The sequence below is a fragment of the Chrysemys picta genome, chromosome 6, assembly GCF_011386835.1.
Source record: "Chrysemys picta bellii isolate R12L10 chromosome 6, ASM1138683v2, whole genome shotgun sequence".
Taxonomy (NCBI): domain Eukaryota; kingdom Metazoa; phylum Chordata; order Testudines; family Emydidae; genus Chrysemys; species Chrysemys picta.
In genome coordinates, this window is record NC_088796.1 from 46,949,910 (window position 1) to 46,976,146 (window position 26,237).

Consider the following 26,237-nt stretch of genomic DNA (forward strand, 5'->3'; position numbering starts at 1 on the left):
ACATTGTGACTGAAGGGCACCTCCATTGTTTCCAGAGATTGTCCCACAAAATGCCCTATAGCTTAGAGGAAAGTGCACTGGAGTGGGAGCCAGGAAACCTCAACTGCCTAGTGCAGAGATTCTCACTTTTTCTTTTTGAGGTTTCCCCCCCCGCCCCCCATGCTATAAAAACTCCACCGCCCATCTGTGCCACAACAACTGTTTTTCTCCATATAAAAGCGAGGGCCAGCATTAAGGATTAGGAAGCAGGGCAATTGCCTGGGGCCCCGTGCCACAGGAGGCACTGGGAAACTAAGTTGCTCAGGCTTCGGTTTTAGTCCTGGGTGTTGAGGCTCGGGGCCCTCGGCTACAGTCCTGTGCGGCGGGGCTTCAGCTTTCTGCCCTGGGCCCTAGCAAGTGTAACGCTGGCCATGCTTGGCAGACCTCCTGAAACCTGCTTGTGGTCCCACAGGGGGTTCTAGACACCTGGTTGAGAACCACTGGCCTAGTGTGTATATTTCATGCACATCACAGCCTTTATTGTGGAACGCCGGGAACACTAACTCTAAAAAGCAATTGCATATTATAATTCAACTAACATTTTAATTCTCTTGAAACAGTGCAGTATCTTATAGTAATGTTCACTTTCTGAATTTCTATATCTCAGAGCTATAAAAATGTCCAGCATTTGAAAGTAGGAACCTGTTTACCCAAGGTATAAGAGGCAATAGTCTCCTAATTTGGGACTGTGCAAGGTAGAGTGAACAAAACATTAGAAAATATACTATAGGTAATATCCACAGACAGGGAAATGGACTACGTAAACTAATACAGTAGAACCTCAGAGTTATGAACACCTCGGGAATGGAGGTTGTTCATAACTCTGAAATGTTCGTAGCTCTGAACAAAACATTATGGTGGTTCTTTCAAAAGTTTACAACTGACCATTGACTTAATACAGCTTGGAAACTTTATTATGCAGAAGAAAAATGCAGCTTTCCCTTTATTATATTTTTTTAGTAGTTTACATTTAACAGTACTGTACCGTATTGGCTCGTCTCTGCTGTTGCCTGATTGCATACTTCCAATTCCAAATGAGATGTGTGGTTGACTGGTCAGTTCGTGACTCTGAGATTCTACTGTAAGTGCATTGGGTCTAACACCTATGACACAATAAATAGTTGTTATAAAATGCAGTAATTACTTTAACATTTATGGACTGTTATCTGAAGTGTTTATAGGTGGCAGTGAATGCTTGAAATACAACTCTTATGCTATTTTTATTTTGAATATTTATTACTATATTTTCTATTATAAACTGTAGTGTTACTTGAGGTTTTTCTTCTGTATTTCCAGAAAGGTCATAGCTTGCGTGAGAAGCTTGCTGAAATGGAAACCTTCAGAGATATCCTCTGTAGACAGGTTGATACTTTACAGAAATATTTTGATGCCTGTGCAGATGCAGTCTCCAAGGATGAACTTCAAAGGGATAAAGGTAAATAAACTAAATAAAATTTACTTACAGTGTTGTCCCCACTACAGAAAGCTACCATGTTGTGGAATCTAGTTTCAAAATAGTGGCATCCATAACAATTAAAACAGTGCAGACAGAATCAAATGCTATCTAGGTATTTTAATGTATTATTCACCATAGTATGTAGTCAGCCAGACCGAATTATATGATGAGCATTGTTAACCATGTTGGGTGCATATTGTAATCTCTTTTTCAAAAGATGGATTTTGACCTCACTGCCCATAACCCCAAAGCTTTTAAACATATCTTGAACTGATAGCTTTCAACATCACTGAAGTGTTAAGATATCATCTGAGTCTGTAGCATTGAACTGTTGGTAGTTCCACTTTAAAAAGATTAGCTTAAACCCACAAAAGATGGCAGTCGAGCTTATATTTGATATTGCATCCTTTATTGTGACAAATTGAAATGATACTTGGAATAATTATAGCTCTCATCTGAGCTGCCATACTTAGGCAGTATTTGGTTGGTTTAACTAAGACAATTTGTCTTAAACCCATAAAGGCCAAGAAGTTAACAAATCACTCAAAAGAAAACTACCTTTATTCTCACTTCAGCATTCTGAAAGTTCACAAAGTATGGTAGGCCTTTCTCATAAAATTTCCAGAAAAGTGTGTTTGTATAATTTTAGTTTAAATTTGAAATATGAGCCTTCTGATGGCAGAAATTCTACTGAAAAGTGATAACATTTCAGCAATATTGAAATTCCAATATATATTTTGAGTTTCAATCCTGCTGTAATATTAGTTTTTTGTCAGAAGACAAACTTTTTGCCATATTAAATAAAATATGATAATGTTTGTGTGGTGAGGTTCTGTATTGACTCAGGCTCCAATTCAGCCAAATACTCCCAGAGGGCACTCAGAGCACAATGAAGGATGTTCTGCTATCCCAAATAAGCAAAGCACCTGCTTAAGTGCTCTGCTTAATTGGGGTTTCAGAGCATCCTTGATTGTGCTGGGAGTGCCCTCTTCTGAAACGGCCACTAGTTTTATGGCGGTGCTGACTGTCTTCAGTCCCTAGCAGAGTGGGACAAGGTTGTGGACAGTGATGGGGACTCAAGCAAGATCTACCTTGGAACAATTCTAGTACCTTGTTGCTTATTTAGTATAGTAGAACCTCAGGGTTACAAATACCTGGGGAATGAAGGTTGGTTGTAACTCAGAACAAAATGTTATGGTGGTTCTTTTAAAAGTTTACAAGTGAACATTGACTTAATACAGCTTTGAGACTTTACTATGCAGAAGAAAAATGTTGTTTTTAATATCGTAATTTAAATGAAACAAGCACAGAAACAGTTGCCTTGCCAAATCTTTTTTTAAAACTTTCCCTTTATCGTTTTAGTAATTTATGTTTAACTCAGTACTGTACTGTATAGTATTTGGGTTTTTTTTGTTTGTTTTTGTCTCTGCTGCCTGATTGTGTACGTCAGTTTCCAAATGAGTTGTGTGGTTGACCTGTCAGTTCGTGACTCTCTGGTGTTCATAACTCTGAGGCTCTATTGTAATAGAGAAAGAAGGAAAACAATTCAATATTTTACACTGGACTTCAACTTACACTTCTGTCACTGTTGAGCAAATTATGGCACCAGGCAACAGAAGAGTCTAAAAGTTTCCTATGCAAAATTAAAGTAACTTTAGAAGTATTTATTAATAAGGAAATACTGATCAACCATCCAAATGCTACGGTAATACTTTCCTGCTCAATAAGAATTTGAAAAGAACCCTTTTCTGTCATTGTGCTTCTTAGCTAGATGCAAATAATCTCTCTCTCTCTTTCTCTCTCAAATTTAGTGGTTGAAGATGATGAAGATGATTTTCCTACAATGCGTTCTGATGGGGATTTCTTGCATAATAGTAATGGCAGTAAGGAAAAATGTAAGTACTTCTAAATTTGCATTAACTCAAGTTTTCTCTAGATATAGGTTATTCCAATTATTCCTATCTTATAGAAAGTATAGTGACAAGCCTGGTATATAAATCTAGAACAGTGGTTCTCAATCTGTGGGCCGCTTGCGGCCCAATCAACATACAGTTGCAGATGATGTGACATCCTCAGGACCATACAGGTAGTATATATATATATATATATATATTGTGTTGATGTGGCCCACGGTGGTAAATAGGTTGAGAACACTGATATAGATAGTTATAACTTTCTGCTTGCTTTGCAAATGAACAGCTTAATGATGTGCATAGGAATGGTAACTGTTCATACACACTGATGAAACCATTTTAAATCTGTAACTTCACTAGTCAATTACAGGGTCAAGGCTCTCTGAGTCACATGTCAGTATTGTGCTAACATTCACCAGCTGCTATTGTGATTCTCACTCTGGAATATTGAATACTAAAGGCTGCATGTAAATGTTAATGTTGTGAGCCTGACAGCTTCACATTTCCTGTTGTGCCTAACTCCAGGTCTACACTGCAAACTCTTGCTGGCAATACAGTGTTGGTTGGAGTATGATCAGGTGTGATTTATGACTGAAATAGCTGTGCCAGCAAGCCCCCTAATGTGGATGCAGCTTATGGGCAAAACTGTGCTTTTGCCAGTATAGCTTATTTCATTTGGGAGGAGGGAGGGAGTGTGGGAGACACTGGAATCAGCTATGCCAACAAAAGTGCAGTTTTGCCCATATATGATGCATTCATACTAGGAGTGATTTGCTGGTACAGCATACCAGTAAAGCGCTGTTGTGATAGACTTGGTCTAATAGTGATGCTGTTTCCCTAAATCACCTTTCTGTAAGGGGCTTGCTGATGGAAGACACAATGAGGCCAGTTAAAGTATCAGTCTTATCTTTTGGATTTCCTGTGGTGTAATAATTCTTAACATCTTAATGAATCTTCCGGTAATACCCCACATTAAAGTTGATAAATTCTGAGTAAAATTTCTTCTACTTTCTATTTTTATGATCACAGCACCTACTGTGTATATATACAGGAAATCTGAATAAGCATTTGAGTCTTCCTGTTCTAGAAACTTTCAAAAGTTTGGCCTGCTTCTGCTACTTATGCAAGTAAATGTCAAAAAATTATTTCTGTAATTTCCAGTGCTTTTCTTTTGCTTACTGGTCTGAAATTGCAATGTACTCAGCCTCTTCATTTGTGGGGGTCTTTTTTAACATTGTCCAGCCGCTACCTCAGACCAACTGAGTTGGCATTGATTGATTCTCAAGAGGGTTTCATGTAGTACTCCTTGGCTAATAGATTGGTGGTTGAAACACTGAATTGTAAGACTGTTTGAAGTAAAGCAGGGAAAGAAAATCTGAAGGCTGTTCAGGGGCTCCCACTGAACATGGAGGAGTCTCCAGAAAATAGCATTTATTAAAATAGTTTTTATATATAAACCTTTGCAACATTATACTAGAAAAGATTAATTTGACCCAAATAATTTATTTGCCTGGGAGGTATCAGAAAATTTTGATATTCCCATGTTTCTCCTGTTTTACAGTCTCCGTTATCAAGATCTGTTTAATTACAAATGTTCTTTTTAGTGGGCTAGCTAGAACCTCTTTTGGGGAAAAATGGAAGAAGGAACCTGTCAACACAAATCTATCGGCCATAGGAGTCATTGAGCAAGATAAAGTGCTTCCTCTACTGAGTAGATTGCACTACTAATCTGGCAAGCAAATGAATGTTGTGCTTTTTAATAATTTCTGGTGTAGTTTTGGCGTAACTCAAAACTGGGGGAAACAATGGATACCCTCTATAAGAGGAAATGGAGGAATATGCATGCTTAAACTTTCCACAGTGTAGAAGTTTTTCACTATTTCATAACAAAATGCTTGAATAATTTTTATCTAAGAGTTGTAAAATGTTTTAGCTTCAGGTTCTATTTGCTTATATTTGGGTGGAAGGAAAAAAAATCAAGGTAGAATTTTGATCGTAAATGCCCTTTATGTTAATGTTTTGTTATGAGACTATAAAGCAGGGGTTCTCAAACTGGAGGTCAGGCTTGGGGGGGGGGGGTGCGAGCTGTCAGCCTCCACCCCAAACCCTGCTTTGCCTCCAGCATTTATAATGGTGTTAAATATATTTAAAAGTATTTTTAATTTATATGGGGGGTTGCACTCAGAGGCCTGCTATGTGAAAAGGGTCACCAGTACAAAAGTTTGAGAACTACTGCATAAAGCTGTATGAAGTTGTGCTTGGAAGCTCATGTATAGTGGCAATGCCTTTTTAATTATCTGAAACAATTGTTACTGAACACAATATCTATTTATTAAAAGGTCAATCGATTGAATACAGTAATCTAATCAAGGAGGTGTGCTAGGATTTAACTATTCTGTTTTACTAAAGAAAGTAGTTTTCTTTCCATCTGACTTCTATCAGTAGAAACTGTCATCATGGAACTAACATTCGTCAGCTGCATTTTTAGGCCCTGTCTTCACTTAAGTGTTTGCTAGTGTCGATATTCCAGTAGAATTATACTGACAACACCCACACCCCCAGTGAAGACACAGCTTATACTAGCAAGAGTTCTTTTGCCAGTATAGTTTTAAACAGTTCCCCAAATAGAATCATCTGCATCTATGCTAGGGCTTTTACCGACATAGCTGTGTTGGTTAAGGATATGGTTGTCCCCACACACATTCAAAACTGACATAGTTATGCTGGCAAAACTTTTATGTGTAAATAGACCAAGCCTACTGTCCCTATCCCCGTCATCCTATAGAGAAAACCCTTGCTGTTGAGATGGATGAGAGAGATTTAGGGTGGATCCCACAATATTAGAAAAAGCCTTCTCCAGTGCCACTTGAATGCAGAGGAGTCATTTGCAATGGGACAAGTGGGGCAGTTGCCTACTTTACCATGTTTTGTCCCCCCTGACTGTTCGTAGGTCTGTATGCTCCATTGTCTTCCTTTTTTGCCCTCCCCTCCTCCCCAACTTTGCAGGATATAATATAACATATAATGTTCTATATGTTGATGCAACTTTGCCTCCTCAGAATTTTTCTGATATGGTGCCATTGCTTGCAAGCTGATGTTTTACATGAAAGTGTAAGCTGTAATGTTAGCTATTAAAACTAAACTCAGGGAGATACAAACTCTCACTAATTTCACTGCATTATACGTTTTAAAAGGATGATGTGGCTTTGTCAAATTGTATAATGTTGTGGGATGATGTAGGAGTTGCACCTTAATCAGTAATTCTGTTTCTTTGTATCTGCATTTCAGGGAGATATTTGCTGTATAAACTAGATTGTGATGTATGGGACAGCCCATTATGAAATCAACCCCACATTTTGTTTGTGTTTTAATGTGTGCATCTGGTCGTACTCGGACTGAAAAATGTAGAAATGATTCTTTCTCCATTTCTTGTTTTTTATGTTGATATCACTTGAAATTCATGTTAAACTTTTATAAAGGAACATGATTTACCAAAATAGCCAATTTTAACTCTTCTTTAAGAACAGTTGTAATCGATAGGTCTCAATGTGTAATTGTAAGTGGGGAATCACTGACCAGTTGTATTTCTAGAGGGGTCACACAGGGATCGGTTCTTGGCCTTAAATTATTTAACATTTTTATGAAAGACTTGGGGAAAAACAAAATAATCACTGATAGAGTTTGCAGATGGCACAAAAATTGAGGGAGTAATAAATAATGAAGAGGACAGATCAATGATAAAGAGCAATCTGGATCGCTTGTTAAGCTGGGCACAAGCTTAACAATATGCGTTTTAATATGGCTAAATGTAAGTGTCTGCATCTAGGATCAAAGAATGTAAGCCATAATTAGGTATCCTAGGAAGTAGTGATTCTGGAAAAGATTTGGGAGATGAAGGTGGATAATCAGCTGAATGTGAGCTCCCAGTGTGACACTCTGGCCAAAGGAGCTAATGCAATCCATGGGTACATAAGCGGAATCTTGAATAGGAGTAGAGAGGTTATTTTACCTCTTTATTTAGCACTGGTGTGACCGTTGCTGGAATAGTGTGTCCAGTTCTGGCATCCACAATTCAAAAGGATGTTGATAAATCGGAGAGGATTCAGAGAAGAGCCATGAGAATGATTAAAACATTAGAAAACATGGCTCTTGGTAAACTCAGAACTCTATCTATTTATCTTAACAAAGAGAAGGTTAAGGGGTGACTTGATTATAATCTGTAACTACATGGGGAACAAATATTTAATAGTGGGCTCTATCATCTAACAGAGAAAGGTATAACATGATCCAATGGCTGGAAGTCGAAGCTAGACAAATTCGGACTGGCAATAAGGCATATGTTTTTAAGTGATGTAATTAGCCTTCAAAACAATTTACCAACAGTCTTAGTGGCTTATCCATCACTAGCATTTTTTTAAATCAAGATTGAGTGTTTTTCTAAAAGATATGGTCTAGAAATTATTTTTGGGAAGTTCTATCGCCTGTGTTATGCAGGAGATCAGACTGGATGATCACAGTGGTCCCTTCTGGCCTTGGAATGTATGAATCTATGAAATTACATCCAGTATATTATTGGTACCTGCTATATCGGCTGTAGTTTAGGTCACAAAGCAGTTACTGCTATAACCCTTTGCTTTTGTATGCTTGTAACTTTCCAAAATGGTCACCTTGTGTGACTGAAATTTTCCATGCTTGGACACTGCCCAAAGATGGGGTAGTCTGAGTGAAAATTATTCAGCTGCCTCTTATGGGCAAGTGGGGAAAGTACTTTTCCCATTGTGTATTTAAAAACAAAAATGAGGGCTTTATTAGTGTATTGTATTAACACCTAGAGGCCTTCACAGAGATTAGGGCCCCTTTATGCTAGGTGCTGCACAGACTCATAAGAAACTATCCCTGCTCTGGAGAGCTTATTTAATTAGACAGGCAAAGGGTGGGGAAAAGGAAGTATTATCCCCTTTTAACAGATTGGGAACTGTGACACAGAAAGATTAAGTGACTTGCCTAGGGTCACACAAGGGATCTGTGGCAGAACCATGATAGTAACCCAGAGTTCCTGAGTCTCAGTCCTGTGCCTTAACCACAATTTTTAATGGGGCTCCAGTAAAAACAGCTGAAGATTTGAAAATTAATATGGATGTTGTCCTCATTGTGGACTAGTACCTTCATTTGGTTTTAGGGACAGTATTAAAATATGAAGTGGAAAAATCATTTTTGAGCAAGTGAATATCTAAGAGCCTGATGAGGCCTCCGCCCTCCATCTGACATTACTACAAGCATTTTCCCTTCCTGACCTAATCAGGCATCTTTGGCAGAGACAAGCAATTGGGATAGTTTTCATCAGGAAGACTGCAAGTGCTAATTGAAAACAGACCCAATCTCTTCCCACCACTGTTCAGACCTTGACATAAAGAGCAGGAGAAGTTGTAGATTATCATGATTTTGGGTCTTTGCAGAATTTGTTGCATTCCTATTATGATTTTATATTGTTGATATGTCCTAAAAATCAGGAAGTCCATAATAGTCAGACTCAATTTTTCTAGGAAACAAGGCAGTACGGCCGCCTCCTCCCTTAATCCTTCTTTTTCAATACTTCCTATTAATCTCTGAATTCAATTCTAAATTGCTATTGATTTTCATTGCTCTCAGTGAACCCACTGCACCATTCTCTTGCTTGCTCACACTGCTCTTCCAGTCTTGACCTCCTTTTCGTTCTTTCACCAGTATTCTCTATAGGTGACGGGAGAGAATGAGGGAGGTTCTGGCTTTTGCTCCGAGCTTATCTACACCATATGATAAAGTGCCCTAGGCTGTTTTGATTTCTAAAGTGCGTAAAAGTGCTTGCGTTAATTTGTCCATTTAGACCCTGCTGGTGTGCATGAAATGTTCCCTAGTGCGCTTTAATGTAACAGCACTATGTTATAGTGCACTAGGGAACATTTGGTGTGCTTTAACATAGTACTATTATGCTAAAGCGCACTAGGGAACATTTAGTATGCACCTGCAGGGTTTACACAAGTCAGTTAATGCACAATACATTTGTGGGCTTTAGAAATCACAACCCCATAGTGTGCATTACCCCACCTTGTAGACAAAGCTTCACTGTCCCTGTGGAACAATATTTTCTCCTTCCACAACTTTCTTTTCCCCCGTCTCTCCTACAAATTAAATATTTCTCTATATTATTCAACATGGAGTATGTTTTGTTATCTGTATGAGAATACAATTTATTTTCACATCACAACCTGTGTAGATTAGGGTAATTGAAGCCTTTGATTTATACTTAATGATTGGAGGACTTGAAGCAATATATAATCTTTAACCCTCCCTTCAAAAAGCTTTTTCATGTTGTTAAAGGAGGGAGCCCTAAGTATCTCTAGAGCATTAGACCACTCATTGAGACCATGTGACACTCTCCGTCCATTCCCCCTGACTGTAGGTGTTAGCAGTTTTTTACCATTAGAGAACAGCGATTACATCTAGATAATTTGTATTTTTTACTTGAACAGCTTACCCAGTTTAAAGCATTAGCTCAGTCTGTCAGGCAAATACGTGTTACATAGGTTTATACAAACATTCTTCTGTTTTAAACATTCATAAAATCTAACTTAGATGCAAAGTAAATAATATTGAGACAAACTGACAAAGACCAGAAGATGAATGTTGTTGCTGGACAGTTGGTCTTTAGCTTGTTCAATTATGAGTTACTTTCTCATGTAACGGTATTAGTTTTAAAAGGGGAGTTGCTTGTGCTTTTAGTATTTTGTGACATTACATGTGCTGTATTTAATGCACTATTTTGTCACCCTTTGTATGAGCTTGATGTGTTAAGTACTTTTTTTTCTGTCACATTTTTAAGTGATTTGTTTAAATAGCCTTAGCAACAGATGGCTTGGCTGGCAGCGTGAAGTATTTGAAACTACAGAACCCACTGTTCTTAAGGAGAATTCAACACATTTGTTATAATGGTTAACTTTGAAAGATAATATATTTTACTTTATTATTACTATTTTTAAAAAACTCAGTCATCTATTTAAAGCCACTTTAATATTCCATTTTGGGTATGATTGCATTTTAAAATTGTTGCTTTTTCAATACATTATTGGTTAAATTTTAAGGTTGTTCTGTTTTAATTAGACCCCATTTCAAGCTGTCAAAGTGCTATTGTTAAAAAGTATTACCACTCCCTACACCCACATGATTTGCTGAATAATATAGCATAGCAAGTAGACTTGGGGAAATACACTACAGTAAGATGAAGCTGAAGGAATGCATTCCTGCCTTTGAGCCTCTTTCCTGCTCCTATGGATAGTTGGGAATTATTGGTCTCCTTTATTTTTATTTTTTTAAATGAACTTCACACTGGTTAGCTAAAAACCTCTTTAGACAGCTGGCTGTAATCTAAGGCTTATGTGGTATAGTATTCATTTGAGTCACTAAGGTGGGTATGAGAGTGAATGAATCTTATCTGTTTGTTTTAGTATTTCCACATGTAACACCCAAAGGAATTAATGGCATAGACTTTAAAGGGGAAGCTATAACTTTCAAGGCAACTACTGCTGGAATCCTAGCTACACTTTCTCATTGTATTGAACTCATGGTAAAACGTGAGGAGAGCTGGCAAAAAAGACTGGATAAGGTAAGAGATTTCCCTTTTATTTTGCTACTACAGTAGATCAAGTTGCTTTCGTTTAACCTTAAACTTCAGCTGTGATGAGGATGTTATCGGGGGAGGGATAGCTCAGTGGTTTGAGCATTGGCCTGCTAAACCCAGGGTTGTGAGTTCAATCCTTGAGGGGGGCATTTACGGATCTGGGTCAAAAATCTGTCTGGGGATTGGTCCTGCTTTGAGCACGGGGTTGGACTAGATGACCTCCTGAGGTTCCTTCCAACCCTGATATTCTATGATTCTATGACAACTTGTGTTCCTATTCCATGAAGTTAAATAGAAACATTAAGGATGTAAATTAACTAGATGAAACTAGGCAAATGCCAAAGGTTCATCCTTGTTGTGCAGATCATATAGCATGTCATCTATCCTGTGATAGTCTTCTACCATCACTTTGTTCCACAGACTGTTCCTAAATTTAATTGTTTTTAAATATAGAGATGAGCTAGCAGGTCTCCATAACAATAGGCATATTTTGTGCAACTTCCTAAGAGAAAGACCAGTTGCTTTTCTTTATAAAGTGCTCTACAAATCTATAGTACTGTGTTAATTGTAATGATAAAGGATGATGGCAATACTGGAGCTTAACCATTTTGTGGAGTGCTCTTTTACTATTTTAAAATACTATCTAAATATATGGTGTGATTAATATACCTGTTGAAAATAAAGTAATTTTTAAATGCTAATGTATCAAATCTTATGGTAATTAGAGAAGCAACTTTAAAGAGAGAAAACAGCACCACCCTCTTTGGAGGTAATCACTAATGGCAGTAGTGGTTCATGATGAATCTGTTCAATGACCATTAATACCACCAAAGTCTAGAAGAACAGGGATAATCTCTTCTCCCTTCAGATGAGGTTGCTGGAAGTGTCTGTTGCTACCACTTAATGTGTTGATTCCCAGGGCCCAGCCTTCACTGTGATTGGCCTGCCTTATGTGCAGTCCTCTAGTCACTTGCCACCTCTTGTTTGAATTTAGTATGTAACCATACTGTGCATCATGTGGTATCTCAGGTCTTACCTCAGTTTGTATCACATGCTGACATATTAAATTAATATTTCATATACAAGAGGAACCCATAAAGGAGGCAGACCATGTCCAGACCTTAATTCCGATCTCCTCACTCCACTCTTCCCAAACAGCAGATCTAAGCCCCAGCCCACTGCCAGCCACAACTGAGATCTTCAAATCCACTGGGATTTTGATACTTTATCTGCCACTGCTTGGACTGTAGTTGGAGTAGTCTCTAAGTCCTGGGATCTTCTGGGAAATTTCTTTGTAGGCCAGTCCAAGCTTAGTGTAGAATATGCATTTTAAAAAATAAGATGTCTTTTTTTCTCGAACATAGCTTTACAAATGACATTTTGTAAAAGAAACTGGATGTTGTTTAGCATGGATATAATGTCCAACTTGTGTGCATATTTTAACACTGATAGAACTTTTGTGAAGATAATTTTGCTGTTGCTGCTGGTAAAAAGCACTGTCAACTTTAATAGCTTGATTAGGGCCTCTGATTAGTTAAATGTCCTGTTGGTAATCCTTACAAACTGCTGTGATTAACTTCAGTCTCTTTCTCCATCCCTCTGCCTTTCATGAATTTGAAATGTTTCATACTGAAAGCAATGAAAATGTAATTAACCTATCAGTGAATGGAAAATAGCTTTTAATTAATTTGGTTTGATTTGGCCTCTAAGTTTAATATATAGACTACAAAAACTAAATTTCATTTTATTAAAGTTGAATTATATAAGGAAAAGAAAAGGGAGTAAGCAAGGAAATAAATATCTACATAGTCTCCAGCATCTAATCTTTTGTCTGCCCCATGCTACACCCTCGTGTTGATGCCTTAGTTCAAGTGTCTTCTGCATGTTCATTCCTGGGGATATGGGTAGACTGCTGCAGCTGCATGGTGGAACTTACTGTTATCAGTGCCTGTAACAATGTTAGATCACTCATGCTTCCCCTTCTGCCCCTCCTCCAGCATTTGAGCATGTTCTGGGGGCAGGGCTATAAAAGGGGGTGCAGCGGCGGTTGCTGCCTCCGTTCTTTCCAGCCGCTGACTCAAATGGACATGAACCTTCTTTGGATTTCCTGGATCCATAGAGTTTTAGATAAGAGCTTTGTTCCTTTTGTATATACAGTTAGTGTTAATTGTTAGTGTAGTTAGCGTCAACATGGGCATTGATGGCGGATCTGAAGACAGACACACAGACTCTCGAGATGCACATCACACCCCATAGTCTTTCCTGCATTGGATGCCTACACTCAGAGTTTGAAGTGTTGAAGAGAGGACCAGTCTCCTTATGTGGTACCTTTACCCCACATGCCAGAAAAGAGAGGCAGAATAGATTCCAAGCCCTCTTACTACAAGAAGCGTTTATCTGTTAAATCTTACGGATCAGAAATTTCTTAAGCTTCTGGGGGGAAAAAAGACTAGAGGCCTGAATTGGAACAGGGCACTTCCAGTTCCAGAAAGATGACAGTGCTGAAACTGTCATCCTCTGCACTGAGCTCTGGTTCTAAGATGACTGAGCTCTCGTTAGCTAACTCTTTGGACCCAGTTCCAAGAAAGGTACAGTTTATGACTGAAACAGGTTTCTTTTTTGTTTGAAACGATGCTTGAGGCTCCTATGGATCTGGGACCCTTGGTTCTGAAGAAAAAGAAGGCCAAGACTAAACACCTTTTGGTGCTTCTGAAGATTTTCCATTCAGGTGAGTCATTGAATCCTTCAGATTATGGATTTGTGGATCCAAGCCTTTTATGGATCCAAACGTTAAGGACTCTATATCATGAGAACATTCCCATGCAATGGCTCCAAGAAGACAGTTGGATCAGAGTATCTCATCATTTCCAGTTCCCTCTATTGTTACTGCACAAGTACACTCAGAACCATGTCCCTTGGATCCTTTCAATTCCTCACCAATAATGGGGAACTGTACAAGAACTCTGCTCAGCTCCTTCCACCAGATAAGTGACAGAAAGGAGACATTTTATCACATGGATCTGCAGACATTTTACCATCACCCAGGACCCCTGTTAGGTGGTCTGAGAAGAAATTGTTTCCTTTGTCTTTGTAGCAGATCCTTACTTCAGTTGTATCTCCTATAATTTCTCTGTTGGTCCAGGATGGGTTCTGCATTCAGAAGAGCTGGATCAGTCTGTCTATCCAGAAACTGAGTCGTCATCATTTCTTTCTAAGAAACATTTTTCTGAGGTCGACTATCACAAACGTCCTTATAATCCTGATTATGACATGGTACCAGACTAGAACAGTTGGCAGGATGCCATGGTTGTGCTGGCTGACTCCAGAGTTTCCCTATCAATCCTTTTTTAAGATCTACATCTGAATTTTCATGTCAAGGTAGTGGTGCTTCTACAGATCTGAAAAATTTGGATCCTAGACAGTGGGATCCTTAAGTGAAAGATAAGTCACCCACTGTTGTTCCTGATACACTACACATAGAAGAGGAGGAGGGAGATTCACCTCATCAAATGAACATTCAGCATAATGAACAGGAGTTAGCTGGGCACTCGTCTCCTGATGAAAATGTTGGTGTCCTTTCAGCTTCATCTTTCTGAAGATGGTACTCAATTTCAGGAACTAGTCAACAGAATTGTTACTATTTTAAACATACCGTCTGTGGCAGTAGAGGAAACTCCCCATCCTGTCCCTGATATCCTTGGTACTACATCTTCTAACAAGGTATATTCTTGCCCCATCTTGGAAGGTCTCTGGCAACCAGGGATATCAGTATGGAATAATCTATCATCCTCTCAACCACTTTTTTTTTTTTTTTAAGAAACACCTCTGCATTCTTGCAGCCAGAACAAAGGATATTTACATTGTACTTTTAATGACCCAGAAGGGAAAAGACTAGATTCTTTGGGAAGAAAACTCTTTTCCTCCACTTCTGATCATGAGGATCACTAACTATCAGGCTATCATGGCTAGGTACCAATTTCATCATTTGGACATAATTACACTTTTTAAAAAAGAATATTCCTGAAGTGTATCAAAGATTAGTCAGTACCCCTGTCAAAGGACAGAATGTGGCTAAGTACACTCTGATGGAATTCTTTGAAGTCTCAGATGCGGTTTCAAGATCAGCAGCCACTGCAATAACTCTTTGCAGGCACACATGGTTATGTTCTTCCTTTCTTCCCTTTGAAACAAAATCAAAAATTGAGTGTCTTCCATTTGTGGGAAATGGTCTCTTCAGTTCTAAAATGGACAAAGTCTTAGAGAAAATTAAAGATGAGATCTATGGCTAGGACTCTGAGTCTTTTGCAATCCTTTAAAATGAGAAATCTTGCACCTGCCTTTAGATATCAGACAATACTATCCACCTTTCTTTGTTGTCTTAGAATTATACTCCAAAAATTTCAGTATCTACAGCAGCATTCTACTGCTTCTCAACCACAATATGTTGAAAGTGATCCTCCAAATCCGGGTGAGACCAGACAATTCTTCTTCCACTTCTGTGCATGATGCTAGACATCAAGTTTGACATCAAGATTGGTTTGCATCGCTCAATCTTGGATCCTCCCTCCCCTTTTGGCGACCATCTATCTCACTTTAATATGTTGCAAAATATGACCACAGATGGGTTTTGAACATAATAAAAAAGGATTATACCATTTAGTTTGAGGATGTCCCCTCCTTTTCTTGGTTCCCTCTCTTGAGAAGCTATTAAGAACAGAAATTCACTCTCTTTTACTAAAGGAAGCGATAGAGGAGGTCTTAGTAAATCTCAAATCTTGGCTTGGTCTCTCATTATTTACTAGCCCCAAAGACGAATGGGGTTGTACATCCGATCTTGGATCTACGAAAATTAAACAGGTACATCTGGAAGTTTGGGTTCAAAATGCTGACTCTTGAATCCATAATCACTTCCTTTTATTTTCATATATATATATATATATATATTTGCAGCTCTCAATCTCAAGAATGTTTATTTCCATATTTTGATACAGCCATCAGAAGATACTTTCAGTTCTCCCTAGGCAGGACCATTTTCAATACAAAGATGGTGGATTGTACAAACTTTTTGTACACCATCATTTTGAAGGCTAGAATAAAAACTACAAACATAGGCTAGGTACACAATACAGCTTATGTCGGTATAAGTTATGTCGCTCAGATGTGTGAGTAAGCCACCCCCCTGAGCAACGTATATTACACCAACCTAAGTGCTGGTGTGGACAGCGCTATATCTCCCGCCGACATAGCTACCACTTCTTGCGAGGACTGGAGTAATTAAGTTGACACGAGAGCTCTTTCCTGTTGGCTTAGAGCGTCTGCACTTGTAAGCTCTTTAGTGTAGCCATAGCCATAGTGTACATACATCTATATATACATAATGTTCATAAACTTCCACACTGCCACAAATGTGCAAAAAAGTGAAATTAAAACAGTGTGAGGAGGAACCCCACCTTTTTTTTTTTTTAGTGGTTATCCATCTTTTGTCATACTTTCTCATAATGTTTGAGTCTGATTAATAGCTTCAAAATCTGATTATGTTCTTACAGGAAATTGAGAAAAGGCGAAGAATAGAAGAAGCATACAAAAATGCCATGACGGAACTTAAGAAAAAATGCCATTTTGGAGGGCCAGACTATGAGGTATGAATTAAGCTTATTTCTTTGCTTGCTTAGTATTTTCACAGATTAAATCCTTTCATGACTTAACTTGTATCCTTCATTGAAGTGATTTTTTGTGCAAGTATCAAAACATTAAACCAGATTTTCCTTGTAACTGACAACTGCTTTTATCAATATTTATTAAATACATACTCTGCAACAGGGAAACTTGTAGGAAGGGTTTCAATCCAGACATTTGTAGCTAATGAGGGAAAGGGGATAATAAGATGCATCTGAGTATACTTAGCGAGACTGTCAAACATTTTTCTGTCTGAAAGATTCTACTTGTTATGAGCAACACCTAAGATTATTGTAAGATTTTTCTGAGTTTGTCAGTTTGCTTCATACATTTGACAGCATTTTGTGTATAGTTAGTTTGGCACTCTCACCCCACCCTCCCATAATCAGTTTTTCCCTGTTTGTGTGTATCACTTATGCAGAACAGGAAAAAGAAAAAAACATTTGAAATAGAAAAATGCGAATAAAAACATCATAATTGAACTTGGAGACTGGTATAGTATCTGAATCTGATTTAAACATTGCCAAGTTTTTGACTTGCTAGTCTCCCTTTAAACTGGTTTTGTGAATTCACATCTTTCTTAAAAGTTTCTCTCAGTTAAGCTATGAACATCTAAGCAGCTTTCCACTCAAGTATGCAGTTGGTCAAATTTTGCAGACATAAACCTCTTTGTGGAATATTATGAAGCTTATATACCCATACTACAACTCAGCTAAATTACAGTCACACTAACGCTTTCACTTCCATGTAGGTCAAAATTTTGTAAATACAAAGATGCAAATCTTGACTGAGAAATAAAGTATTAATACATTTTGTTCTAAGATGCCAAGCAACTACTTTGTGTGTGGTCTTTTAGTTTCAGCTGCTCTCTGTGGTTGAGGAGTACACAATTCAGCTAATAAAGGGATGAAGTACAAAGATGGACTTTTTGTACCCCTGATTCTGCCTCCCCCTCCCCCCCGCAAGGAACTGAATATACCAGCTGGAGATTTTAAGAAATCCCAGACCATGCCCCCCCTTCCCAAGCCATGCCCCTTATGTCAGCAGTAGGGAATGTGGGGTGTTGAAGGAGCTGCTTTGCTACATTTATGCTGCCAGAAGATTCCTCTACACTGAGGTGATCCTCTCCTTTCCTATTAGGGACAGAGGCAGGTGGTCCTGTGATGAAAAGCAGTTGCACTACACCCCAGGATCTGGGCTATTGTATCCCTAACCACCATCTGAATTTTGAAATGAACTGATGCATGTTACAAAACTTCTTACCTTTCCATGACAAACGGCTTGTCCACATGGGGACTTAGTGGCAAGCTGTAGTGGAAGTCTACAGTGCACTAGCCTGCTGTACACTAAGGGTATGGCTACACTACGAAATTAGATCGATTTTATAGAAGTCGTTTTTTTAGAAATCGATTTTATACAGTCGATTGTGTGTGTCCCCACTAAGTGCATTAAGTCAGCGGAGTGCATCCACAGTACCGAGGCTAGCATCTACTTTCGGAGCGTTGCACTGTGGGTAGCTATCCCACAGTTCCCGCAGTCTCCGCCACCCATTGGAATTCTGGGTTGAGCTCCCAATGCCTGATGCAGCAAAAACATTGTCGCGGGTGGGTTTGGGTAAATGTTGTCAGGCCTCCCTCCCTCCGTGAAAGCAACGGCAAACAATCATTTCTCGCCTTTTTCCCTGGGTTACCCATGCAGACGACATACCACGGCAAGCATGGAGCCCGCTCAGCTCACTGTCACCGTACATCTCCTGGGTGCTGCTGGCAGACACGGTACTGCATTGCTACACAGCAGCAGCTCCTTGCCTTCACGGCAGCAGACAGTGCAATACAACTGCTAGCCGTCGTCTCCTAGGTGCTCCTGGCCAACCTCAGTGAGGTCGGTCAGGGGCACCTGGGCAGACATAGGTGCTCCTGGCCGACCTTGGTGAAGTCAGTCAGGGGCACCTGGACATAAATGAGAGTGACTCCAGGTCATTCTCTTCTTTAAGCTTTGTCTCATGGAGATTCAGTCCTGCCTGGAATATCATGCGAGTTGGAGGCTTCTGCCTCCGGCTGCTCTCCCAGCTGGCAGCACCATGTGGTCGCAACTACCCCTTGCTCCCATGGCTCATGAAGCCTGGACAGTAGTAAGGAGCAGTTCAACTATAGGCTGAGCAAGTGCATAATGCTGGTAGAATGTGCCTTTGAACGTTTAAAAGCTTGCTGGCGCTGTTTGCTGACTAGGCTGTTTGCGATTAGAAGAGCACAGCAAGGTGTGCTGCGCATCACAGAGACTTTGAAAACCAGTTTCATGACTGGTCAGGCTTCGGTGTGACAGTTGTGTGTGTTTCTCCTTGATGCAAACCCACCCCCTTTGTGATTTTAATTTCCTGTAAGCCGTGTCGTCAGTCGCCCCTCCCTCCGTGAGAGCAATGGCAGACAATCGTTTCGCGCCTTTTTTCCGCGCAGATGCCATACCACGGCAAGCATGCAGCCCACTCAGCTCAGCCGCCACTGTTGTGTCCTGGCTGTTGCTGGCAGCAGACGGTGCAGTAGGACTGCAGACTGTAGTCATCGAACGACTGCTTCCGCAGCCACTCTGCTCTCCTCCTCTGGCAGCAGACGTGCAGTAGGGCTGCAAACCATTGTCCTCAAACGACCGCTTCCGCTGCCACTCTTCTCTCCTGCAGACGCCATACCATGGCAAGCATGGAGCCCGCTCAGATCACCGCGGCAGTTATGACCACTGTAAACACCACACACATTATCCTGCAGTATATGCAGTACCAGAAACTTCAAAAGCAGGCGAGGAGATGAAGGCAGCTCGGTGACGGCAGCGGGTGACAAGAGTGAAGAGGACATGGACACAGACTTCTCTCAAAGCACGGGCCCTGACAATTTGGACATCATGGTGGTAATGGGGCAGGTTCATGCTGTGGAACACCGATTCTAGGCCCAGGAAACAAGCACAGACTGGTGGGACCGCATAGTGTTGCAGGTCTGAGATGATTCCCAGTGGCTGCGAAACTTTCGCATGCGTAAGGGCACTTTCCTGGAACTTTGTGACTTGCTTTCCCCCGCCCTGAAGCGCAAGAATACCAAAATGAGAGCAGCCTTCACAGTTCACAAGCGAGTGGCGATAGCCCTCTAGAAGCTTGCAACGCCAGACAGCTACTGGTCAGTCAGGAATCAATTTGGAGTGGGCAAATCTACTGTGGGGGCTGCTGTGATCCAAGTAGCCAACGCAATCGCTGAGCTGCTGCTATCAAGGGTAGTGACTCTGGGAAATGTGCAGGTCATAGTGGATGGCTTTGCTGCAATGGGATTCCCTCACTGTGGTGGGGCGATAGACGGAACGCATATCCCTATCTTGGAACCGGAGCACCAAGGCAGCCAGTACAGAAACCGAAAGGGGTACTTTTCAATGGTGCTGCAAGCACTGGTGGATCACAAGGGATGTTTCACCAACATCAACGTCGGATGCCTGGGAAAGGTACGTGACACTCGCATTTTTAGGAACTCTGGTCTGTGTGAATGGCTGCAACAAGGGACTTACTTTCCAGACCAAAAAATAACCACTGGGGATGTTGAAATGCCTATAGTTTATCCTTGGGGACCCAGCCTACTCCTTAATGCAGTGGTCCCCAACCTTTTTGTGGCCAATAGCACATTCATGTTTTCAGAAGTGTGGCAGGCACCAACAATTTAAGGCTTATTTTGTATGTGTACATTAAATAATACAAAAAACATCATATTTAATATTACATAATATATGAATCCATAAGATAAAAAAGGTAATTTTACATGTAAAAGGTATTAATTAAATTATTCGGCAATTACTCTTTCACCTTACCATGTGAATTTGCTCTTTTTTATCTACCTGTAAGAAAATTAAGGCGTTTAATACAAAATAAATATCATAAACCGTTTTCATCTTATTTATTTTTAAAAAGTAAAACATTGTTGAACTGCTGGTCCAAATATATTTATTATTCTTACTTTAACATAGCCAATTATGGTTAATTAAAAAATATTCTTTGTATTGTTACTTGTATCTGGGTTTCAATAAACAAACCAACAAATATGAAAAACGTTAAACACAAGTTAATCATACGGGCTCATCAGCACTTAATGGAAAATAGGTATCACTAATTCACATGGTTTTTCTAATAGTGTGATTTTTGGCACTGCATTTCTTCAGCCAATTTTTTGTAGTTGGGAGAGTAGGATGATATTCCCATTCGTAAGCAATCATCAAGATGGGCATCTGTAGGCTGAGATCTGTATTTTGATTTTATGATGTTCATTGTTGAAAACAGAACTTCGCATAGATAAGTGGAACCGAAATAAGATTTTATTTTGTATGCTACATTTTTTTTAAGGCAGGAAACTTTTTTCGGTCAACCAGATTCCAAAAGTTTTCATCTGTTGCGCAGGATTTTAGAACAATATCATTTTGAAGGTCCAAAATCTCCAGTTCCTAGTCTTCTGTTCTTACTTGAATGAGACTCACAATTGATGTAGCCATTTCTGTTACCTCTATTTGGCAAGTAAAAGGATTCACAAGAAAGGCAACTACAGGCTCAATGATGGTGAACTGTTGAAATCTCTTTTCAAATTGTTCCAGAAGTGTTTGAATGTGGATAACAAATGGTGATGGGTTAAAATCACTGTCACATACCATTTTCTTCATACTTGGGAAATGTATGAGAGACTTTGTCTTCATATGTGACATCCACAAGATCAGTTTTGCTTTGAATGATTTTACAGAACCTATAATTTGAGCCACTTTTGTCTTTTCCCTGGAGCTCAAGATTGAAAATGTTCAATTTGTCAGTGATGTTGGCAAGAAAAGCCAAGTCCATTAACCAGCTGGAGTCTTCTAGCTGCTCGAAGTTCTGATTTGTGGACTTCAGAAATTCTTTGATCTCTTCACTTAGGCTTAAAAAAAGTGCAAGAACTTCACCTTTGCTCAGCCATCATACTTCTGTGTGCAAGATAAGATCAGATTGTTTATCATCAACGTCTTCCAACAGGGCCTTAAGTCAGTGTTGCAAAGGTTTCGCTCGAATAGAGTTAATTATTTTAATAATGACATTCATGACATGTTGAAAAGAAAACTTTGACGTACAAAACTTCTTGGTGGACAATGCAATGATAAGACAAAGTTCGGAAAGGATTCATTCTTCTTACAGAGTGCAATGAATCCATTGGTGCTGCCCATCATTGCTGGTGCCCCCTCAGTGGTGATCGCAGACCGCTTGTGTAGTGGCATATTAATTGATGTTGCGTATGATTTGAACAAATTATAGATGTCCTCACCCTTTGTTCGCCCTTTCATAGGCAATACTTTTAGTAACTCTTCTTTTACGGTGAAGTCACGAAATACTATCCTCACCATAACTGCCAACTGCGCTGTATCCGATATAGCTGTCGACTCATTGAATTGCAGTGAATACCAGCCACATATTTCCAAGTCATCCTTTAGCTGAGTTTGCATGTCGTTTGAAATTGCATGTACCCTCCTCGTGTTGTCTGATAGCTGCACGTCTTGTATTGCCGACAAAATCTCACCCTTGTTAGGAAATCCTTGAAACAGGCTATCAGCACCAGTCAAAAATGCTTCCTTCAACAATTCACCATCTTGAAAGGGTTTTTTCTTCTTTGCGAGCAGATGAGCAATTTTAAAGGAAGCAATAGTAGCACTTTTAGACTTTGCCACTTGTCTAGTGAAAACAGATTGCTGGGCAGATAGAAGAAAATTAATCAACTCAAATCAAACGTTTCTCAACTCAGATTTAAGTGGATGGCTAATGTCATAAGAGCTGTGATTAGTTTGGAAATGGCGTTTGACATTGTTTTTTCGGCACTGCAACAGTACCCCCGCACAGTAAGCAAACACATTTCCCTAAAACAGCCTAGATCAATCCACACAAGCGGTCCATTTCCTGGACACTACTGTGCTAATAAGTGATGGTCACATCAATACCACCCTATACCGGAAACCTACTGACCGCTACACTTACCTACATGCCTCCAGCTTCCATCCAGGACACACCACACGATCCATTGTCTACAGCCAAACTCTAAGATATAACCGCATTTGCTCCAATCCCTCGGATAGAGACAAGCACCTACAAGATCTCTATTAAGCATTCTTAAAACTACAATACCCACCTGCTGAAGTGAAAAAACAGATTGACAGAGCCAGACGAGTACCCAGAAGTCACCTCCTACAAGACAGGCCCAACAAAGAAAATAACAGAACACCACTAGCTGTCACCTTCAGCCCCCAACTAAAACCTCTCCAGCGCATCATCAGAGATCTACAACCTATCCTGAAAGATGATCTCTCACTCTCACAGATCTTGGGAGACAGACCTGTCCTCGCTTACAGACAACCCCCCAACCTAAAGCAAATACTCACCAGCAACCACACATCACTGAACAAAACTACTAACCCAGGAACCTATCCTTGTAACAAAGCCCGATGCCAACTCTGTCCACATATCTATTCAAGTGACATCATCATAGGACCTAATCACATCAGCCATACTATCAGGGGCTCGTTCACCTGCACATCTACCAATGTGATATATGCCATCATGTGCCAGCAATGCCCCTCTGCCATGTACATTGGCCAAACCGGACAGTCTCTACGCAAAAGAATTAATGGACACAAATCTGACATCAGGAATCAAAATACTCAAAAACCAGTGGGAGAACACTTTAACCTGTCTGGTCATTCAGTGACAGACCTGCGGGTGGCTATATTACAACAGAAAAACTTCAAAAACAGACTCCAAAGAGAGACTGCTGAGCTAGAATTGATATGCAAACTAGACACAATCAACTCCGGTTTGAATAAGGACTGGGAATGGCTGAGCCATTACAAACATTGACTCTATCTCCCCTTGTAAGTACTCTCACACTTATTATCAAACTGTCTGTACTGGGCTAGCTTGATTATCACTTCAAAAGTTTTTTTCTCTTAATTAATTGGCCTCTCAGAGTTGGTAAGACAACTCCCACCTGTTTATGCTCTCTGTATGTGTGTATATATATATCTCCTCAATATATGTTCCATTCTATATGCATCCGAAGAAGTGGGCTGTAGTCCACGAAAGCTTATGCTCTAATAAATTTGTTAGTCTCTAAGGTGCCACAAGTACTCCTGTTCTTCTTTTTGCGGATACAGACTAACACGGCTGTTACTCTGAAACATTTCCCTTTATTTTCAATAAAACAATAGGATTCTTCCCACTCTGCATTGAAATAATACATACGTTGTCTTTTATTTGAACCACTCATTTTGGGGCAAAATGTTAAAAAAATAATAAATCGCAAAGCACAAGAAAATAGCAATATCAATGCAATGGAAGAATACTCACATACAGGGCCAGCTCCAGGCACCAGTGGAGCAAGCGCATGCCTGGGGCAGCACATGCTACGGGGCGGCATTCCATCCATTCTTGGGACGGCAAAGTCGGAGCTTTTGGGGGTGGGGGGGGGCAGCAGTTCTGGGCAGCGCAGAGAGAAGCCGGAGAAAAGCTGCGAGGACAGAGAACACCGGCGCCTGCAGCCCCAGAGTTTTCTGTCCCCGGAAGGCATGGGCCCCGGCTTCTCTCCCCTACTGGGCACTAGGCGGGCACACACAACTGCCCTGGCGGACGCCATGGCACCCACAGGCACTGCGTTGGGGACCACTGCTATAAGCCAACCGCCCTCCCCTCCCCTCTTTGATCACCGCTTGCAGAGGCAATAAAGTCATTGTTGTTTCAAATTCATGCATTCTTTATTAATTCGTCACACAAATGGGGGGATAACTGCCAAGGTAGCCCGGGAGGGGTGGGGGAGGAGGGAAGGACAAGGCCACACTGTACTGCAAAACTTATTTAATGCCAGCTTTCTGTTGCTTGGGCAGTCCTCTGGGTGGAGTGGTTGGGTGCCCGGAGGCCCCCCCACCACGTTCTTGGGCATCTGGGTGAGGAGGCTATGGAACTTGGGGAGGAGGGCGGTTGGTTACACAGGGGCTGCAGCGGCGGTCTGTGCTCCTGCTGCCTTTCCTGCACCTCAACAATATACGGGAGAATATCAGTTTGATCCTCCAGTAGCCTCAGCATTGCTTCCTGCCTTCTCTCATCACGCTGATGCTACCTGTCATCTTGATCCCGCCACTTCTCCTCTTGATCCCGTCACCTGTCCTTGCGTTCATTTTGTGCTTTCCTGCACTCTGACATGTCTGCTTCCACGTATTCTGCTGGGCTCTTTCAGTGTGGGAGGACTGTAGGAGCTCAGAGAACATTTCATCACGAGTGCATTTTTTTTGTCTTCTAATCTTCGCTAGCCTCTGGGACGGAGATGATACGGGGAGCATTGAAACATTTGCAGCTGCGAGAGGAAAAAATGGGAGAGTAGTATTTTAAAGAGACACATTTTAGAGAACAATGGGTAGACTCTTCCACAGTGAACCAAGGTGTTAACATTACATAGCACGTGTGCTTTCTTTATAAGGTCGCATTTTGCCTCTTATATTGAGGGCCTGCCAGTTTGGTGTGAGAGATTACACACATAGGGCCGGCAGGCAACAGAATTTGGCTTGCAAGCAGACATGGTAAGCAACAGTCTTTTGGCTTCTTAACCTTCATAACATGTGGGAATGGTTTCAAACAGCAGCACCCTCGTTTCCCATACCAAGCACCCGTTGGGTTGGCCATCTAAAAGGAGGGGCTGCGGTTTTCGGGTTAACGTGCAGCACAAACCCAACTAATCCCCCCACATACACCCTCCCAATTCTCTGGGATGTTCGCTTCACCCCCGCCCCCACCACGTGGCTAACAGTGGGGATGATTTCTGTTCAGCTACAGGCAAACAGCCCAGCAGGAACGGCCACCTCTGCATGTCCCCTTAATAAAATTCCCCTATTTCAACCAGGTGACTATGAATGATATTACTCTCCTGAGGATAACACAAAGAGATAAAGAGGATTTCCGCTTCATCCCCATACATGTTAACAGACTTTTCCAGTAGCTGTACTGGCCGCGAATGCATCCCAAGTCTTCAGGGCAAATTAATCATTAAACACGCTTGCTTTTAGACCATGTATTATATTTACAAAGCTACACTCACCAGAGGTCCCTTCTCCGCCTTCAAGGTCCAGGAGCCCGCCTTGGGTGGGTTGGGAGGGTACTGGCTCCAGGGTGATAAACCAGTTCCTGGCTGTCGGGGAAAATGGTTTCTCCGCTTGCTTGCTGTGCGCTATCTTCAACCTCCTCATCATCATCTTCCTTGTCCCCAAAATCCACATCCCTGTGCAATGAGATTTCATTGATGGAGTCCACGCACAGGGGTGGGGTAGTTGTAGGGGCACCCCTTAGAATGGCATGCAGCTCATCATAGAAGCGGTATGTCTGGGGCTCTGACCCGGAGCGGCCGTTTGCCTCCCTGGTTCTTTGGTAGGCTTGCCTGAGCTCCTTAAGTTTCACATGGCACTGCTGCGGGTCCCTGTTATAGCC

General features: G+C 40.8%; 1 protein-coding gene across 4 annotated transcripts in view; it reads left to right on the plus strand.

Annotated features, from left to right (window-relative positions):
- CERT1 (ceramide transporter 1) overlaps window positions 1–26,237 on the plus strand; it is a 155,768-nt gene that overhangs the window by 89,111 nt on the left and 40,420 nt on the right. For all 4 annotated transcript variants that reach the window (XM_005288273.5, XM_005288274.5, XM_024104551.3 and 1 more), the window contains 4 exons: window positions 1,336–1,474; window positions 3,307–3,390; window positions 10,890–11,047; window positions 16,609–16,701. In XM_005288273.5, coding sequence (XP_005288330.1) covers window positions 1,336–1,474; window positions 3,307–3,390; window positions 10,890–11,047; window positions 16,609–16,701 — 474 coding nt within the window. The remainder of the gene's footprint in view (window positions 1–1,335; window positions 1,475–3,306; window positions 3,391–10,889; window positions 11,048–16,608; window positions 16,702–26,237) is intronic.